Source organism: Gracilinanus agilis, chromosome 2 (assembly GCF_016433145.1).
Source record: "Gracilinanus agilis isolate LMUSP501 chromosome 2, AgileGrace, whole genome shotgun sequence".
Lineage (NCBI taxonomy): Eukaryota > Metazoa > Chordata > Mammalia > Didelphimorphia > Didelphidae > Gracilinanus > Gracilinanus agilis.
This window is the reverse complement of record NC_058131.1, coordinates 365,143,540-365,164,612: the sequence shown is the minus strand read 5'-3', so window position 1 is coordinate 365,164,612 and position 21,073 is coordinate 365,143,540. Positions and strand designations below refer to the sequence as shown.

At 39.9% G+C, this 21,073-nt stretch overlaps 1 protein-coding gene across 1 annotated transcript in view; it reads right to left on the bottom strand.

The window, feature by feature from the left end:
- The window catches only part of STK10 (serine/threonine kinase 10), a 141,422-nt gene that overhangs the window by 28,393 nt on the left and 91,956 nt on the right, over positions 1 to 21,073 (bottom strand). Inside the window, exons 8-11 of the mRNA XM_044664452.1 lie at positions 14,286 to 14,420; positions 11,183 to 11,764; positions 5,242 to 5,372; positions 1,080 to 1,203 (exon numbers count right to left, since the gene is read on the bottom strand). Coding sequence (XP_044520387.1) covers positions 1,080 to 1,203; positions 5,242 to 5,372; positions 11,183 to 11,764; positions 14,286 to 14,420 — 972 coding nt within the window. The remainder of the gene's footprint in view (positions 1 to 1,079; positions 1,204 to 5,241; positions 5,373 to 11,182; positions 11,765 to 14,285; positions 14,421 to 21,073) is intronic.

Sequence of the window (21,073 nt, the reverse complement as noted above, 5' to 3'; positions counted from 1 at the left end):
GCAGGAAAGGGCAAGGCCTGAGAGTCAATAACGTTTCCAGGATGGCAAACACAGGCTTCATTTATTTACTTCCTCATACAAAGTTTAAACCTATAAAGAAGGGTTAAGTATCTCTGGGAGGAACAATCCACAACAAGTACTGGGACTCTGGGATAGGACCTAAGAGGGAGAAGGAGGGGTCTTTCCAAGCATGCTTCTGGATTTGAACAGGCAGTAGATTATTGACTATTTTTGCCCATCAAGAAGTTAAATGGTGTGAGGGAAAGAGTCTTCTACCTGGAGTCACAGGACTGGGATTCAAACCCTATCTCTGCTTCTTACTTATGCCTTTATGGCTTCTCTGGGCTTCTTTTCCTTTACTTGGAAAATTACAGTGTCAGCCTCCAGCTCTAAATCTATACTAGCATGATCTGTTCAAGCTAGAAAGCTTTTGCCAAGAGTTTCCTATTCTAATGCAAATATCCCTGAGGAAAGTCTTACTCTTATCAAATAAGTCAGTTCTCAATATAAATGCTTTTTTTCAGTTACTCCTTCATTAAATATGTGTGTGCACTTATATATACAGGGGTGGGAAAGGAAGGAAGGGAGAGAGAGAGAGAGAGAGAGAGAGGAGGGGTAGGAGAGAGGAAAGAAGGGAAAGAGAGAGGAAGAAAGAAAAGAGAGAGAAAGGGGGAGAGGAAACAGGAGGGAGAGTGAGAGAGAAGAGAATTGAGAGAAGGGGGAGAGAGAATAGAAGAGACAGAAGGGGAGAGGAAAAGGGAGAGGGGGAGATGGGGAAGAAAGGAGAGAGAGAGGAATTAGCTGAGAAGGGGACACAGAATAGTGACACACATGCTGGAGAAACACTGGTATAAAACTATATTTGAAGAGATTTTCTGTGTCTCACAGCTCTGAGATCACTGCAGATGATCATATTTGGTCTAATGTGGCCTCCTCCTTCTCTCCCTTTCAGACCAAAGCTTGATGTTCTCTGGGACCACTCTGCAGTGGTGCTTTCATGCCCTGGCCTGTCCTATCATCTTCTGCAGCTGGTTTATTCCTAAGGAAGGAGAAAGCAAGTAAGCCTTTTCTCTACTCACATTTATCTCTTGCTCAAATCGCCTGTGCATCTGTTCCAGCTGTAGCTCATGTTTGTTAGCCAGCTGGGTCTGGTTCCGGTGCTCCTCCTTCTGGATCAGACGCAATTCTCGGAGCTCTTGGCGCCTGAAGGGTTGAGACAAAAAGAAAGGAGAAGAAGAAGCAAGAGAAAAAAGGGAAGGAAAAGAGGAAAGAGGAGAAGACATGAAAGAAGAAGGGAAAGAAAGAGGGAGTGAGAAGAAAACAAGAGGGAAGGAGGAAGGGAAGAGAAGAGAGAAAGAGGGAGAGCAAAGGGGGAAAAGAGAAGAAGAGAATGAGGAAGAGAAGAAAAGGAGGTAGAAAGAGAACATTTATTAAGTACTTACTATGCTATGCACTGTAACAAGCATAGGGCAGGCACTGTAGACACTTTTCACAAACCAAAAAAAATTTAACACACACAGGCAGCTGGAGAAACTGAATTACAAGCTTTTGCAACATAACCTGGTGTGGTAGAAAGAATATGGACCTGGGATTAGAAAAGGAAAATCTGCCACTAGACCCTAGGCAAGGGACCTTCCCCTCTGGGGCTGTCTCTTTACTTTCAAAATTAAAATAAGAGATGCAACTATAGAAGGGATTTCCAAGCTCATTTTCAGCCTTTCCATTCTGTGATTCTGCGCATCTTGTTAAAGGAGTCTGCTTTCTAGGTAATTAAATAATTCAGACTGAATTAGATGAAGCTTAACTCCCTCAAGAGAAGAATTTTCTAATCCTCAAGTCCTGATGAGCTATCTCTGAGACCTAATCAGAATCTCCCCTCTTCACAGGCCCTCTGTTGGTCTCACTGGGTTAACCCAGGCAATAGGATCTACCTGAAAATTCCAACCAGCTTTTTCTATATCCCATGGCTCTATGATTTACCAAGCAACTATCCTTCCAACCTGTGGCTGAGAAGTGACCTCATACTTAACCCATCTCAGATCTCTGACTTTCAATGACAGGTTCTAGAGTTTTTGGACTCACCAAGTGTGCCAGCTGATTCTGGCTGCCAAGCATCTTCTCTGCTAGGAGTAGTAAGGTGTGAGGATCCAAAAGTAAGAAAGGCAAGATGCCAGCATCATTTTTACTAACCTAATTGGCCACACTGGGCTGGACATGAGATTTTGGAAGAAGGAGATGAAAGGCAATGAATGAATCTGAAAGGAGAGAGGTGGGAAATCCAGAAGTATTTTTATATCTGTCTTTAAACCAAGAGCAATATCATACTATCCAGGGTGCAGGTATTGGAAAGAACACCTGACAGGAGAGGCTAAAAGAATGTTTTGAGCAGCTAGGGGATGAAGTAGATAGACTTCTGGGCCTGAAGTCAGGACACCTGGGTTAAATCTGGCTTCCGACACATATCTCTGTGTGACCCTAGGAAAGTCACTTAACTCTGTTTGCCTCAGTTCCCTCATCTGTCAAATGAACTGGAGAAGAAAATGGCAAACTACGTCAGTATCTTTACCAAGAAAACCCCAAATGGATTCACCAAGAGTTGGACAACTCTGAAAAGACTGAACAACAATAACAAAGGTTTAGCCACATTTCAAAGCACTGACCACCAGCATTCCAGGTTCCAGCTATAAGCACCCAAATGTCACACAACTAATTCCCATTTGTGTTACAATTTAAGATTTGCAAAGCAAATCCATTATCTCTGCACAGCAATCCTGTGGGGTTCAGAGAAATATCATAATCCATGAAGGAGGAAAAGTCATGTTCCTTAAGGTTAAGTGATATTTACACAGCTAATAAGTAACTGAATTAGGATTAGAACTTGAATCTTTGCCATACCACGTTGCCTCACATAAAAAAAACCAAGAAAATGCTTTCAATGCACACCAGTAATATGAATAAAATTCTCCAGGAGCAGAAGGGGAGCTGCTTGTCAAAAGAATGGCCATAACAATAGGATCATTTAATCCAGCATGTTTCTCTGTCTGTCTCTCCCTGTGCCTTTATATCTATCTCTGTCTCACTCTCTCTGTCTCTGTCTCTGTCTCAGTTACACCTGAGGCTCTTGCTACACTAAATGACCTACATAATTGAAGGGAAATCCAACCTCCCAGACCATAAGTAATGGGGGAGAAGGGGGAAGAAAGAAAAGAAAAAGGATTCCTTATTAACAAGCACCCTCCTCTTCACCTCAGTGAAATTTCATCCCTATTACCTGAGCAGAACACAACCTCTCTGTTCACACAGAGGAGCCCAGCCCAGGTCCAGGGCCAAAGGGCAGCCTCACTAAATAAGGCATCTGAGAGCTGGAATTTCAGCTTATGAAACCTGAGCTACTCTTGGGTGGAGGTAACACCGACAGGGGATGCAGGAGAAATGGAGCTTTTAAAAGTTCTCCTGAGGATGTGTGTCCTTCCCCACACAGAGCCTGAGCCCATCCAGAGTGACCTGCTTTACAGAAAAGAGCCAAATCCAACTTTGCTTGGGAGGTGGGATGCCACAAGGTCTTCACAGGGAAGCAGGCGACTATCTAGAATTAACTCCCAAATTCTGAGAGCTTCGGGAAGAGAACTCCAACATGCACTGTTTTATTTGGCTTTGAAATGTTATCTTGAATTTATTTAAATTGTAGGATACCTTTCTTGCTTTCTCCCCATTAAGCACAGGCATTCCCAGCCCCATCCCCAAGTTCTTGCCATGGCTCTCTTCTCTTTTTTTGCTGAATGATCATGTTCACTCCCTGAACTCTAAATATTATCACCATAAGGAAAACTTCTAAATCTCCCAGACTCCTTGGTGGTTTAAAAAAAGAGAAAAAAGTAAGGGATCTGCAGTCAAGAGAGGCCTGAATTTGAATTCTGCCTCTGACATTTACCATCTGTGTAGCCATGGGCAAACTATTTGCCCTCTCTGAGCATCAATTTTTTTATCTGTAAAATGGGAATGATGATAATAGTATAATAGAATTATAGTATAATATAATATATTTGTATAGTATATTAGTATAGTAATATAAAATGTAATAATAATAGACTCTCAGGGTCTGGGAGAGAATCAAAGGAGGCACCATATGTGAAGTGCTTTGCAAGGCTCCATCATTATTTAAATGTCAGCTCCTTCTCCTCTTCCTCTCCCCCAGAAGCCAAATTCACTTTTCCTATAGTGTACAAAAATCTCCAGCTGGACGCCCCACTGGATTTTTAAACTCAACATGTCTAAGGCTGAACTTACACTCTTTCCACTCCAAACCATTTTCTCCTGGCTTCCCTATTTTTGCTAATGGTTCTAGCACTTTTCTAGTTTCTTAAGCTTCAACCCCCAGACTCCTATTTGATTCCTAACGTATCCCCCATGTTTGATCTACTGCCAAGGCTTATCATTCTATCTCTAGAATGTTACTCAAATCCATTCTCTACACAGTTATTATTACTGCTAATAATAATAATAGCGGCTCACATTTACATAGTGTTTTTAAGGTTTACAAAGCACTTTTTGGCAGCTAGGTGGTACAGTAGATACCAAGGCTAGAGTCAAGAAGATCTGAATTCAAATCTGGCCTCAGATTCCTAGTAGCTGCGTGGCCCTGGCAAAGTCACTTAACTTCTGCCTGCCTCAGTTTTTTATTTTTTGTTTGTTTTTTTTTAAATCTCTACCTTCCATCATAGCATCAATACTGTGTACTGGTTCCAAGAAGAGTGGTAAGGGCTAAGCTCAGGGTCACACAGCTAGGAGGTATCTGAGGTCAGATTTGAATTCAGGTCTTCCTGACTCCAGGCCTAGTGCTCTACCCGCTGTGCTACCTAATTGTTCTCCTGCCCCCTTTTATATACTTTCTCTCACTTGATCTTTCATAGAAACCCTGTGAGTTAGTTATTATTAATTATCCTGATTCTATAAATTAAAAAACTGTGGCTCAGAGAGGTTAAGAGAATGGTCTGGGTCACAGGGCCAGAAAGCATCCAAGGCAGATTTTGAATCTAGGTCTTTTTAACTATAGATCCAGTGTCCTAAACACTACCCAGATGCTGCCTCTTTTTGGTCTGATCTGAAAAGCAAAATAGACTTCATTTTAGAAGGCAGCCCAAGTTTCCCCAGCATCATCCGAATTTTTCTCTCTGAAGAAGAAATGGTCCAAGTACATTCCATGGCTGCTGCTCCCATTTAAAAAAAATATTGTCTGCTTGCCTGAGAAATCTCATCTCTTCATCCTTCTTCTCATCCTCACTGATGATCTTGGAGGTGGTGACGCTCACTTCCACACCATCCACAACAAACTTCCGGGTGCGCTTCAGGGTTTTATTGTGTAGCCTGGGTTCCTAACCAGAGGAAGGAGAAGAGACAAAACTGAAAATTTCAAGTAAAAATAAAAGAACCATATCCTAAATCCCTAGCATCAAGTTTGACACATTTTAGGCACAGAATAACTATTTATTGACTTATATTGAACTGACTCTTGTTCTAGCCATCTCTGACACGGGCACAAAGAAATAATTTTTTTTAGGGCATAATTCTCTTCCTTAATGTCAATTTCAAAAGATTAGAGATGCTCTGTTCCCCACAAATTCCTAGTTTGCCTTTGACCCAGGCTTAAAACCTTTTCTGAAAAAACAAAACAAAACAAAAAAACAAGAAAAAAAACCTTTTCTGCCCATTTCCTTTCTTCTAGCCTATGTTTATTTTGTCACCAAGCCTATATGATTATGCTTTTGAAAAGTCTCTTGTCTTGTTTTCTTCTTTTCCATTCTTATTGCCACCATCTTCATCTATGCTCTGTCTTCTACTTCAGGCTGCCTCAGAATGTAAGCAAAATCACAAAATGTTAGTCCTGGAAATTATTTATTTGTCACTTTACAGATTAGGAAATGGAGACTCAAAAATGAAGTGACTTGTTCAAGGTAACTCAGCTAATAGGTGAGACTCAAACCCAAGTCTTTAGATTCCAAGTCCAATGCTCTTTCCACTACATCATATCAACATCTGGATTAAAGCAACAACCCTTTGAACTATAGTCTCTCCTTATTCTAATCGACCCTGCAAACCAAGGGCAGGATTATAGCAAATGCTTTCATCTTTTCATTCTTCTGCTCAAAAGAATATAATGACGCTCTGTTGCCTTCTACCTAATGTTTCAACATTTCTACATGGATTTCTAGACTCACTATGATCTGGCCCTACCCTGTCCTTCCAATTTCATGCTCTGGAGCAATCCAACAGAGATTCTCAGGCTCTACTCAAAACAGTCTCTTAACTGTTTCAGAAGCAATCAGTGCTCAGTGATTCTTCCATGCTTTTAGTATCCAGACTAAGCCACACATGGTCCAAGAACATGCCAACCATATTTTTCAAGCCAAAAACAATGGCAGAACAAGAACACATGGTTTAACAAAATATATCCTCTCTGTGAGGTTTGTTTGTTAAGTATTCTTTCTTTTCTTTTTTTTTTTTTTTTAAAGCCTTGCTTTCCATCTTAGAATCAATACTGTGACTTGGTTCCAAGACAGAAGAGCAATAAAGGCTAGGCAATAGGGGTTAAGTGACTTGCCCAGGGTCACACAGCTAGGAAGTGTGTAAGGCCAACTTAGAACCCAAGTCCTCCTGACTCCAGGCCTGGTGCTCTATCCACTGGGCAACCTAGTTGCTCCCAGGAGTGATCATTTATGCAAAAGCATAAAGAAGTGAGAGCCAAGTTCAGGAAATAACAAGTGGATGAGTTTGGTTGAAATATAGAATGTGTGAAAGAAAGTCTAGGAAGTAAGTCTAAGAAGATTAGCTGGAGCCAGATTGTGATGAACTTTAAACGTCAAGCCTTGGATTATATGTTTTAGCACTGAAGAATCTTGGAAAAGGGAGTGATGGGGCCAGTCCTTTGCTTTTGGAAGATTATTTTGACCACTGTGCAGAAAATGCCTTGAAAAGGAGGTTGGAAACCCCTTCACATTTTTATAGTCCCCTATTTGAATATATAGTGCCTCCTAACTTCTGTATTTCTGGTTCAAAAACTTTTCTAAACTAAACACTAGTTTAGAAGCCAGATCAAGTAAGTGTCAGTATAGGAAGTGATGGAGAAAGAGAATGACGTCAACTACTTGCTGTTCCAATGAATGTTCCTACCATCCAGAAAGGAGAAAGAAAGTCACTTCAGGTTCAACAATTGAGGAAGAAGAGCCTAATGGCTCTGTGCCCCTCCCTCCACCCTAACACAATGCTGCATCCCAACAGGCAGTTGTCAGTAGAAGCAATTCAAGCTCTCTCAATTAATCACGTGTGGATCATCTACTTTTTATTTCATCCTCATAATCAAAGATTTAGTAACTCCTTCACCATTTGGCCCATTCCCAGCCCCTTTTCTACACCACCTAGCAAGTGTGGGCTCCAGGAATGCAAAGGCATCATTACTTAATCTATGTCAAGTGGAATGAGCATGGCCAACTGACTAACCCCGAGAAGCCTCTGAATATACTATATGACTAAATATAAATGGATTTTATGTTATCTGTGTTTGGGGTTGGATCTGTACTACTGCTCTTCTTATAGAAATCCAGTAATCAAAGGTATAAAGGTATAAATAAAAGTCCTTGATTCCCCAAGTGCAGCAACATTAATTTGTTCTTTTGGAAATCTAAGAAGTTGAGCCATTTCTCTTCTATTTCCTTTCCTACCCCCATCAATAGAATCAGAAACATCCCTCAAGTGGGGATGAAAGAGCTGCAAGAGAATTATGTTTTCCTTTTCATCGTATCTGGTTTATGTAGAAGTTAATCATGAGAACACACCACATACCCTTCAGTGTAATGTAAAAAGACTGTTGGCTAAACTCCTAGAAGTCAAGTCAGGAAAATCCTGTCCAAGTCTCAGAGTTCTGAACCAGACTCCAGAATTTAGTTGAAAAGGAATTTTCAAGGTCAAGGCAACCAGAGAGCCTGTGACAAGTTTCACAGGCACAGGCACCCTAGTAAAGGAGAAGAGGTACCATAGGAAGGAGCACCTTTGGAGGAAGATCACGGATCTGAAGGTAGAAGGCACTTCAGATGTCATCTAATCTAACCCTCCTCATTTTAATGGAGAGAAAACCGAGGTTCCAAGATTTGAACAAGGTCACATAGGCTGGAGATAGCAGAGAAGAGAGTTGAACCTGGAGTCTCTGACTAAATCCACACTACTAACTCTCTGGATCACTGGTCAAGGGGCAACATCCAACTGTCAGTGAAAGTCCTATCAATAAGCAATCAATCAACGAAAGCTACCTCCAGAGACCAGCTTCCTCCTCAGCCTGTGACAATAGGGAGGGCAGGACTAGGTTGTGGATTTGGAGATGGGATGCTCTGAGTAGAATGTAAACTGTCTAAGAGAAGGGATTATTTTTTGTTTTGTCTTTGTATGCCCACCAACTAGCACAGTGCCTTATTTATAGTAGGACCCTAATAAACAACAGCTGACATATATAAAGGATTTTTGAGACTTGCTAAGTATAAATTGGGGACCCTCGGTAGAAGCACAGTGGATAAAGCATCAGGCTTGGAGTAAGGAAGACTCATCTTCTCAAGTTCAAATCTGGCCTCAGATGATTGCCAGCTATGTGACCCTGGGTAAATCTCTTACCCCTGTTTGTCTCAGTTTCCTAATCTGTAAACTGAGCTAGAGAAAGAAATGGCAAACTACTCCAGTATCTCTGCCAAGAAAACCCAAAAAGGGGTCATAAAGACCCTGAAATGACTCAACAACAACAAAAGCATATACTCTTGCAAGGTAAGAATTGTTATCTTCACTTTCAAGAAGAAATTAAAATCAGAACACCCCAACCCTATTCCTTTGCCAATTTAGGTATGGAACACTGGAAATGTTTTCAGAATTTTTCAACGTATTGTTCAGTTTTGCTGATTTTTTTCCTCTTCTCTCTTTCTTCTTCCTTCTTTTCATTTTTTTAAAACTACTTTCTGTCTTCATAACAATTCTAAAATAGAAGAGTGGCAAGGACTAGGCAATTGGAGTTAAGCAACTTGCCCAAAGTCACACAGCAAGGAAGTGTCTAAGGCTACATTTGAACCCAAGTCCTCCTGACTCTGGGCCTGGCACTCTATCCACTGAGTCAACTAACTGCCCCCTCTTTCTTTTTATTAAAAAAAAATCTTTTGTTATAAGGGCTGACTCACTGGGAGGGAAAGTAAGAAATCCTGGTACAAACAAAGTCTGGTGATAGAACAAATGACAGATATCAATAGAAATTTATTTTAAAAAATAAATTAAGATGGAAAATGGGCAGGCAATTTGCTTTAATTCACACAGCTAATAAGAGTGTGAGGGAGAGCTGAACCCAGATTTATCTAACACCTAGTGCTCTCACCACTTCCAACACTACCTTAATAATTGCTTGTTTAACCGGATTGCAATAACCTGTGTTTATTTGACTGTTGGTGACATTTCTGTCCTACACTCCTGCCTGCATTCCATTCTAAACATATTTCCCAAATGAAACTATGAATGGTGTCATAGTGGAGTTGGGAAGCCTTGCATTCAAAGCTCAACTCTGCTATTTTCCTGCCTCGGGGACCTTGGGTAAATGGCTTCACCTTTCTATAGGGTTTACTTAGTTTCTTCCTTGGTTCAATGAGGGGGATGGACTAAATCAAGGCTGTCAAACTTAAAGAGAAGTGAATCAATGACAGCTGCATACTAACTTAGAAAACCACAAATTAACATTATTTGTACTGTATTGTTTTTTGTTGTTGTTGTTAAGGATTTCCCAATTTTAATATTGGTTTGATTGTCATTGGGAGTTTTACTCCCAGGACTGCAGAGCTGGCCCTGGGTTTGGCACTGCTGGACTAAATAACCATTAAGGTCCCTACCAAGTCAAAATCTAAGAGACTTTGGTCCATCTTCATCAAGTCTCTTCTTCCCTGGAAGATCCTGGAATTCCCATTTTCCTTGTAACCAATGCTTTCTTTTTTATACAATGCTTCCCTTCTTCCCTTTTCTATCACCAAATAAAACGCTACTGTATTGAATTTAAAAAAAAAAAAAAAGGAAACAAAACCAGAGGAATGTCCAAAACTAAGTTGTGTTTTCAAAATGGAACAAAGGAAGGATGTTGTTTAAAAATAAACACACCCAAACCCATACACATATGCACCAAACAATCTTTAAGTATCTTTAGTCAATGATTTATTTCCTCCTAGATTTGAATTACTACATTACATTTAGAAGAATCTCATTAATCTAGTTCAACTTTGTTGGCACTGTGGAGAGTACCAACTGGATATAGAAGCTATCCTTTCTTTCTCTACAAAACAACAAATGTCTAGGATGAAAGGAAAGAAAGAAAGAGAAGAAAGATTTGGTTGATTTGTGTACAAGTACATGAAGAGACACTGAATCTTAAAGCCAGGGTTCCTCACTTTCTAATATACTACAAACCACTCTTGTACTCTGCCTAGGAAACCCTAAATCGGGTCACAAAGAGTCAAACAAATCAGAAACAGCTGCATGATAAATAACAAATGTAGCACTTAAAAAATTTGCAAAGTACTCAACATGTTGTATTATCTAACTCAATCCTCCTGACTCTGGGAGATAGATGCTACTATCATTCCCATTATTACAGAAGACAAAGCTTGAGGGTGAAGCAGACTGAGTGACTTACCCATGGTCATAGGTTATCTGAAGCAGCATACAAATTCAAGTCTTCTTGACCCTAAATCTGGTGTTTTGTCCACTCTATCACCATTTTTAAAAAATTCTAATTTAAATCAAGTTTAATCAAAGGGTAAAAAAAAAATAGTTGGCCAATTCAAATCAGAACATACATATACATGTTTAAACCTTTACCTTCTGGCAGCATCCGTTCTAAGTCAGAAAAGTGGAAAAGGTTAGGCAATTGGGGTTAAGTGACTTGTCCAAGGTCACACAATTAGGAAGTATCTGAGGCCAAATTTGAACCCAGGTCCTCCTGACTCCAGGTCTGGCACTCTTTCCACTATGCTGCTTAGCTGCCCCAGAATTAATATATTTTCTAAGCCTACGAAACTGGATCAAAACCAAGAGATCACCATCTTTTCCAAACCAAACTCATTTCCCTTGGTATGATTAGCCTGGCTCATGCAGGATTCAGTCTAAGTTCAAAACTCACCTTCAGAGACAATGAACCTGTTTCTCTGTTCAGAGACAAGTCAGCAGAGAGCGAGACACTGTAATCCATACTCTCAGAGGCAGAAAGGCTCCCACAGTCTGAGTCTCTCTTGAATTTACGAAGGGGAATTTGAACAGGAGGCTCTAGAGTCCCATTGGCAATTTTTTCACCCACTAAGTTCTCCAGGATACTGCTTGTGGGCCGGCTTCGACTTCCCTTATTGTTTGTGTTGGTAGCGACGTCCAGGCCATTGCTCTGATGATTAAAGAAAGGTTTCTCCTCCATGGTTGAAACTTTGGCATCCAAGAATCCTGGTGGGGCACTGAAACGGTATTTCCCTGGGTCTGCAGATTCAACTCTGTCATGTTCATTTCCAGGCAAGACCGAACTGCCTGTAGTTTGAATGGAGCTGCCACCATCTTCCTTGATAGTGGTGATTTCTCCTTCCGAAAGCTTGCCATTGGGCTTCTCAAGGCTGCCTGTGGGCATCAATGGGTCAGGAGTTGATAACTCTGGAGGCTTCTCTCCATCAAAACTCAGGTGACTCACTTCTGAAGAGTCTCGTGTATGTCTCCCTGGAGGCTTTTAAGAAGATAGCATAAAAATACATATTTTGGGTTTTAAAAAATTATTCAGAACTTAAAAAACAAATTAAATACAGATTTCCATGTACGCAGTGTGACAGAAAAAAATTGTTCTTGAAATGGTAAATCTTTGTAATGTAAAATTCTTTTGTCTTTTTAAGTAGAATAAATCCAACCTGTAATTTTCAAAGCTATCCTGCTTATCTGTGCTTCTTTCTAGCTTTCCTTCTGTTTTCTTTTCTGCACTTTTTTTTAATGCCTCAATGATTTTATTTCTATCCAATCTAATAAGATTTACAAAACAGTAACCACTAGAACCAAGAGTCTAAAAAAGACCTGGAACTTTTAATGCCTAGTTCTTTTATATTTTTCCTCTTCTTTTAAGAATGTTTTTTTCTTCCTCTTCTCCACTTCTCTTGGAGCCTAGAGTATGTAGTGGCAATTATTAATTCCTAATCACTACTCTCTCAGTGGGTAGGGCTTGAGTGTAAATGTGATGATAGGGGAAGGGGAAGGAGCAGGTGGGGCAGGTTGGAGGAGAGCAAGGAATTGTCTTTTCTTTCCTCTCCCCTAGCACCTGATATAGTAATAGGCCCATAGTAAGTACACAAAAATATTTGTCAGAAATAAATGAAAACAGAACCTCAATGTGGCCAAGGTGGGCTTTTCTATTTCATTATTATATTTATGGCTTAGGCCATTTTGTCACAAAATTGTAGCTTTTATCACTGGTAGGGATCCATAACCTCTGGGAGGGTAGGGCTAATTAAAATAGGGATATCTCCACATCTTCTGTGATACCTAAGCTTGGAGAAAAATAAGTCCTTGGAAAAAGTTTCCTAGGACTCATTTCCTTTTTAAAACATTTTTATTTTTCCAGATTACATGTCAATTAATTATCTTACAGTTTTTAATATTTGTTTTCTGACATTTTCAATCCTCTCTATCCCTTCCTCAAGAAGGCAGTTAATGGGGGCAGCTGGGTGGCTCAGTGGATTGAGAGCCAGGCCTAGAGAAGGGAGGTCTTAGGTTCAAATCTGGCCTCAGACACTTCCTAGCTATGTGACCCTGGGCAAGTCACTTGACCCCCATTGCCTAGCCCTTACCACTCTTCTTCTTCTTTGGAGCCAATACACAGTATTGATTCCAAGACAGAAGGTAAAAAAAAAAAGGCAATTAATATAAATAGGTTGTATGAATATTATCACATAATACATATTTCCCTGTTTGCCATGTTATAAAACAAGACATATATTGCTTATACTAGAGAAACATTCATGGAGGAAATAAAATGAAAGAATGGTTTATTTCAACCTGCATCCATACTCCTTTGGCTCCTTATATGATGGTGGATGGCCTTTTTCTTCAGTCTAGACTGTCTCTGGTATGAAACGATTCCCCATACACAAGAATGAATTTGGAAACTAGATAAATTGTTGGATGATCATTTATCTTCCAGAAAGAATCATCCCAGAGCTCTTTTAAAAAGAAAGATTCTCTACTGAATTTCTGACACAACCAATATTCCTTATTGTCAAATGAAAAGAAACTTGGTGTTATATTCACTCTCCATTTATAATTCCTCTCCCCACTCAACTCTTCCCATTGAAGTAATCATTTTACAATGTCTCGACTCTTCCAAGCAACAGAATCCAGATGTCAACTTGGAATCTGGAGACCCCGAGTTTGTCCCGGTTCCCCTGAGAGTTCACTTAGAAGGAAATCTATTTCAGAGGGAATAATAGACTTTAAGATACTTAATGGCCCTAATTAGGTGGAGTTAGCAAATCTAATCGAATGTTAAGTACCCTTTTGTCCTGGTAGTTTCTCCCATTATATCAAAGTCCTTTCCTAGGTAGCCCAGCCGCTGGTTGGACTCTTTTTTTAGTATCCACTGTAAAGCATCAGCCTCTCCCTGATAATCCTGTTTTGGGCTTCCCCTTTCCTTGTAATATCAATCATGCTCCCGAGGCCTCAATTCCCCAAAAGGTATATAAGTTCACCAAGGAGACATCTAGTGCCAGGTGATCCTCCCAGGGATACTTTCCCAGAGTCCCAGGGGGTTTCTCATTCTGTTAAGTGAGGAATTTGAACTAGATGAACCTTGAAGGCCACTTCCAACTCTAAAATTCTATTAGGTTACAGAGCAAGTTTCCTCCTACCCAGCTCCTTGACTTGATGGATTAATTTAGCTTCTCCTTAGACATTTTGGTTCACAGAAACACACACCACTATCAGGTCAGCAACTCTGCTCTAAAAAAGAGGCTTTCCTGTCCAGCTAGGTGGAAATAAGTCACTAAAGAACCTTCTCCATGGCTTAGAGAACAGAGGAGGCCACAAGCATAAGAGTTACTCCCAAAAACAGGGAAGAAATTCTCTTGAAAATACATTCCTCTCCCACTGATGATTATTTGGGGGTGGTTTTTCAAGTCACATACTTCACCTTTTTTTCTTTTTAATAGAAAAAAAAAAAAGCCTTGCAAAAAATACTGGGTTTTTAAAAAAGAGTTAAGACTTACAGATACTGTTTCTGTTGAGTCATCATCTTCTCCTTCCTCCCTGTTGTCTTCAATTTCTTCCATCACTTCAGCCTTTGCTTCAGCTACCAGCTCTCGTAGAGCTTTGTTGCTGGTGACTTTGCTGACGAAGGGATGCTGAATAGACAACACACAGTAATTAGAAAAGGTTATCTTCCCATGCTACATAAACTGCAGTTTGGTTAAGAAGCTGAGACAATTGGAGATGAGAATCCTGGTCTTTTGGGGAAGGGTGATTCTCAGAGGCACAGCAGTATCACAGCAAGACTCAAATAAAAGCTAATTGATGCTTGCTTTACCCTGTGGAAATGACCTAAGCATCACCCAGGTGTAGACCCCCAAGAGGTCTACACTTGAAATCAGCACCTAGCACATGGTAAAGTGTTTTTTGGTGGTGGTGGTGGTGGTGGTGGTGGGTTACATTGAAATCCTCGGGTATCTCTCTTTTTCCCTTCCTTGCACTAAAGAAGACTTCAATCAACCAAAAAAAAAATGTATTTATTGATTCTTTCTCTAGAGATAGATACTCACAAGTTATTCTTTAAACATTAGTTCTGTAGCTGTATATAATGTTCACTTAAACATTGTTTTTAATAAATTACTTGATGGTTGTTTGATTGACACCTATGTGGTATTTTAGGGTTTGCAAAGGAATGTACAGATTTCTGATTTTACCTCACAAGCTTATTGTGAACATAAGAGCTATAGGGATTTTTAACTCTTCTTTACAAATGAGGAAATTGAGAAGTTAAGTGATTTGTTTAGGGCCATATAGCTAGTAAATGACTGAGAAAAGTTTCTTCTGGTTCTAACTCCTTTACTCTCACCATTATGCCACACTGCCTTCCAGAAGAGTTAATGTGTTCTATTTATAGATACTTCTGGATATGTAATATAAAGAGGTCTTTTATATACCCTGTAAAATTCTAAATTCTTTATGGTTTTCAGCAGATGTTAACTTCAGGAATATAAGCACACATGTTCCTCAGGCTTAGAACTTTTCTTCCTTGCCTTCCACCCAGAGAGCTGGGGTGTATACACTTAGCAATAACACACATTCATAAATCCAAATGCCCAGATGCACAGATACTCTAGGGTATTGTTAAAGAAATACTACAAAAACCTCATTAATTTGAAATCTCATGATTAGGGGAAGAGGTGGGATGACATTTTTCTAACTATTAAAAAATGTATATTAAAAAGAGAATAGAGAAAATAAGATAAAGACTTCAACTCTTAATACTTAAGTTACCTATTTATAGTGGGATAGATGTAAGGAAGAAAGGAAACAAGGAAACAAGCATTTATTAAATGTCTGTTATGTCGGGAACTGTGTTAATCACTATACAAATATCTCTCATCTTTCCTTCACAACTACCTGAGGAAGTAGGTGAGATTATTACCTTATTTTATAGTTGAGGAAATTGAGGCAGACAGAAGTTAAGTGACTTCCCTCTGGTCACACAGGTTGTTAAGTACCTGAGATGAGATTTGAACTCAGGACTTCCGGGATTCCAGGCCAAGCATTCTATCTAGTAGGCCACTTAAGCTGCCTCTTGCATGGCTATGAGCATTTAATTTCTCCAGAATAAGAATTCCTCAGATGCATAATAAGAAAATTGGACTGATGATCTTGAAGCCCTCTTCTCACTAAAAAATTCTTTCATTCTATGCTGATTACAAATCATCCTTGTCATTTCATTAAAATAGATTTCCTAACAGACCTCACCTAGGAAACACTGTTAGACCCAACTAAGTTACTCTAGGTACTTGCAAGTAACAAAAGTTTCATTTTTAAAAAACCTGTAATTCAGACTCCATTCATCGATGAGCCTGTCCTGTCCCCAAGCAGTCCAAATTAGTGAAGCTTTGCCATACGGATGAGAAACAGACCCCCAAACTCTGGTTCTGAGCCCCCCGTAATGCCCTCTCCAGAGCAAGTCAGGGAAGTGGTTTAGGGTTTCAACAGCCTTTTGTAACAGAGAGTGGAAAATCAGATCCTGACAGCTCCTTAAGCATAAATATTGTGTAACCTCACATATGCAAACTTAAGCAATAAGCCAAAGGTCAAATAGCTGCAGTGGTTGATGCAGATGTGGCCAAAAAGAACAAATTTCCCAAGCATGCTTTTGGAAATCCCTATGCTTCTTAAAGCTACACAACACACTGACCAAATTAGAGGCAATTGAATTAGCCCACGTTTCTCTTCTACCAGAGGCTAAGTCTTTGGTTCCCATCTCCCACAGTTGGGTGTTTAAAGGATACGAAGACAGGGGAGGAGGAAGTTGCCAGGCACTGGAAGGAGGGAGAGGAATTCTTGGGTAAAAGAATCACATGGGGAAACAGTCAGAGAGCTGGGTCAAGTCATGTCAGCCCCCAAGTCCCTAGAAGCAACACTGCAGATGGTGTTAAGCCTGGGGAGACCAGAGCTGGCAAGAGCTAGGAGGTACCTCCTGTGACTGATTAGGGTTAAGTACATTGTTTTGTAAACTGTTCTGGGACACAAGCCATGGAACACTTTTCTCCTTCATCATCTCTCCAGCTAGAGAACGGAGCTTAGAATGTGTTTAGAAAAGGTTCTTCCTCCGCTTGAAATCTGCCAGGTCAAATTAAAGAGAGTGGGACCAGCCTGAAGTGGGCAGCAGCAGCAACAGCTCAGCCCAAGGGGGTGGTAGGCAAGAATCTTGCTCAGAGAGCTGGCATTGTGAGGGATGGGGGCCATCCCAAATTGGCACAGACTAGTAGGAAACTTATAGGCACGGAAACAGAAACAGACCTAACCACGGAGAGCTTGTGCTCCAAATGTCCCAGGACATAGCCATACCTGAAGGTGACTTCAATCTAGGGACCCCTAGACGTCCCCTCCCTGGTCTTCAGGTAAATGAATCCCTACATACTCCATGCATGGGCTCAGAACCAATTGTTAAATTTTCAGGGTGAGCATTTACATCTTGAAAACTGACAACTGCTCCAAATCAGGGCTTGGTTTATTGTTTTGCTGACTGTCTAGACTTAAAAAAATGATGGAGAAAATGTTCATAATAATACAGATGAAAATGAAAAATGTGTCTTGCATTTCAGAGGGCCACTGTTTAACTTTTACCAGCACACCTCATCTCTATGAGATATTAACACTCTCCAGAGATGGAGGCTATAGGATTCGTTCCATATAAAGAATTCAGAGTGACAACAGGAGATTTATATGCACTGATGGGACAAAGGGCGGAGAAATTGGAATGAGGAGAAAATACACAACGAGTATAAATGGTTTAAACAGAAACATCACTAAAATGGCAGCAGAACTCAGATTAAGTACAATGACCACTTTGGTCCTAGAGAATAAATGAAGAAATATATATCCTGGACATCGAGGTGACTCAGTGGATGGAGAACCAGACCTAAAGATGGGAGTTCCTGGGTTCAAATCTGACCTCAAGACACTTCTGAGCTGTATGACCGTGGGCAAGTCGCTTAACCCTTATTGCCTACCTTTAATGTTCTTCTGCCATAGAACTAATACTTGTTATTGATTCTAAAACAGAAGATAAAGGTTAAAAAAAGAAGAAGAACAGGTGCAGGTAAATGGCTCACTGGATAGATAGCCAGGCTTGTAGATGGGATGTCCTGGGTTCAGATCTGGCCTCAGACATTTCTTAGCTGTGTAAACCTGAGCAAGCCACTTAACCCCTATCGCTTAGCTCTTGCCCTTCTGTCTTAGACTTATTACTAGGATAGAAGGTAAAGGTTAAAAAATTAGTAATAACAGCTCACATGAAAAACTAATATTTTCATAAATATTATTAGAATAGGTGATCTCATTGAATACCCATAACAACCCCGAAGGTAGGTACCATATAGGAATTATAATTTCCTATATTGCATATAAGGAAACTGAGGCTCAGAGAGGGCATGTGACTTGCCTATGGTCAGACAGCTAGTTAAGTTTCATGGAAGGACTTGAACCCAAGCTTTCCATATCCAAACCCAAAACTATACACATAAACACACAAACACCTACTATATCATAGTATCTCTTCAATTTAGGCATTCACTATAAAATACCCAACTTTATATGATAAGAAAATACTTGGCAAAAAAACGAAAAGCAGAATTCAAATAGGAGGTATTATTAAATATTTGAAAATTCTCTAAGGGAGAGTCCATAACCTCTTTCATTCACTCATTCCAGCAGTTAACAATCCTTAGACAGGAAATTCTTCCTTGTATCAAATTGAAATTCCTCATGCTGAAGTTTAAAGTCCATTTCCTCTTGGGCTGGAGATGGAGAACAGCTGGTCCGCCCCTATACCATGCTTAACAGACTATAAGATACCCTTTCCTTGGGGAGAGAAATGGTCTCACGTGGAAATGAGCCTCTCAGACTAACTAACTCCCCCACTGCAGGTGAAGTGGGGCCAAGGCTTCCACCTGACTCCATTCCTTGCATGGTTTTCAAAAATGATCCCAGGCGAGGAAGTGACCTGATAGTTAAAGTTATGAGTTGCCACACACCCCAAAGCGCTATCACACCAGAAAAATGAGATGTTTAATTGAGGCAAGTTTTCTGGTAATTTACTTAAACCATCCCCTTTCACTAGGCTTAACATCAGTGATGGGGCAGCTGTGAAAGGAGAGATGACCAACATCTATAAGTAACTCCAAAAGCTTTTTTTAAGCCAAAGTTACTTAAAAAATTTTTATTACACAGAACATATTTTAGCATAAAAATGATTTAAAAAATACAAATGGGGTCCACTTTAAATTCTGTGTACTTAACACATTCTTTCCAATCGATATTCCTCATTCATTCCCAATAATAGTAATATATAGTATGTAATATAGTAAATATAATTATATGTTTAATTATAATTATGTAGGAGTATATATTATCTATAATTATCTATATATACAATAGCAGTCCTGCCCCATTTAGGCAATGAACTGAATTCCTCGTCCCACCCTTTTTTTTTTTTTTATTAATTTATTTTTTAAACCCTTACCTTCTGTCTTAGAATCAATACTGTGTATTAGCTCCAAGGCAGAAGAGTGGTAAGGGTGGGCAATGAGGGTCAAGTGACTTACCCAGGGTCACACAGCTGGGAAGTATCTGAGGCCAGATTTGAACCTAGGACCTCCCATCTCTAGGCCTGGCTCTCAATCCACTGAGCTACCCAGCTACCCCCGTCCCACCCTTTTTAAGTGTATCTTCACAATTTTTTTTTGGCAGCGTGGTTTAGTGCCTTACATTGAATTCAGAACAACATCACTGCATAGTACTAAGTGATACTGAAACTAATGTTAAGCCAAAGTTTCAGTCTTCAAAAATGACTGATCTGAGGGGCAGCTAAGTAGCACAAGATAAAGCACCAGGCCTGGAATCGAGAGCACCTAGGCTCAAATCTGGCCTTAGACACTACCTAGCTGTTTGACCTTGGGCAAGTCACTTAACCCCAATTGCCTAGCCCTTATGCTCTTCTGTCTTAGAATTGATACCAAGACAAAAGGTATGGGTTTGTTATTTTTTAAACAATTAAACTAAATTTTATTGCTTTTAATCTCCTTTGTTCATCTTCTCTTGATGGAAATAATAAGTAGTGAAAAAACCACATGCTGGTAGCAAAAGAGAGAAAGGAAGCAAAGAGATACATAACATATTGCTAACATCACTTGGCTCAGAGCAGAATTCAGTTTTTCTCCACTTACACCAGAGATAGGTGGATGAAATTAGAAAGCTGATAGTGTGAAGATGCCCTAAAATTTAGTCTCTCTGGAAAAGTCTTCACCCTAATAACAATGGCCCTCAGTTCTCTCCTCTTTAATAGGAAGGAGCTGGTCTTGGGGGACAAAAAAGACAATGCAGTTGGAGAGAACAAAAAAGAGGTCAAAATTCTAGAGATTATAAATTAAACTTTTTGGCCTGCTTCAACACAGGGAAAGGGAAAACTCAAAAAAGAAAGCACCTGAGGAGAAATGGGGGGTTGTTTTAGCTCCAAAGTCATAGTATGGCTGCATTTATGGAAAGAACATGGGTTGTGGAGTTAAGAGAACTAGATTTTGGGGCAGCTATGTGGCTCAGTGGATAGAGAGCCAGGCCTAGAGACCTCAGACACTTCCTAGCTGTGTGAACCTGGGCAAGAGGCTTAACCCCCCATTGCCTAGCCCTTACCGCTCTTCAGCCTTGGAACCAATAATTAATATTGATTCTAAGACAGAATGTAAGGGTTTAAAAAAGAGGGAGAACTAGATTCCAATGGCCTGCTCCCTTCCCCTACATCAACAATATATGTTATCTTAGGCTAATCAATTGGCTTCTTTAGGACTCAGTTTCCTCTCCTGGAAAGCAAAGAGGTTAAACTAGATAAGAGATTTTAAAATTAGAGTTGATGAATTTGGGTTTTTTAAAAATATTTTGGTAATTGTACTTCAATTTAATTGTTCTCCTTTCTAATCCTATGCATTTTATTTTCTGAATTTAAAAATATTGTTCAGAGATGGGATTCCTAGGCTGCACTAGAATGTCAACCTAATGAACTGGTCACCACACAAAAAAGGCTGAGGAGCCCAGACCAAGGTGATTTATAAGGTCCTTTGTAGCAGTAAATACTATATATGGCCCTGTGATTTGGAAGGGTATCTAGGCTCCCTTCTAGGTAGAATATTCAATGGTTTTGGTTTCAGGAACACATTCATTCAAACTTATATGCAAAGGAAGTCAAACACTAGGAACTCAAAGGGAAAGAAAAAATCCCTGCCATCCAGGAGCTCAAAAT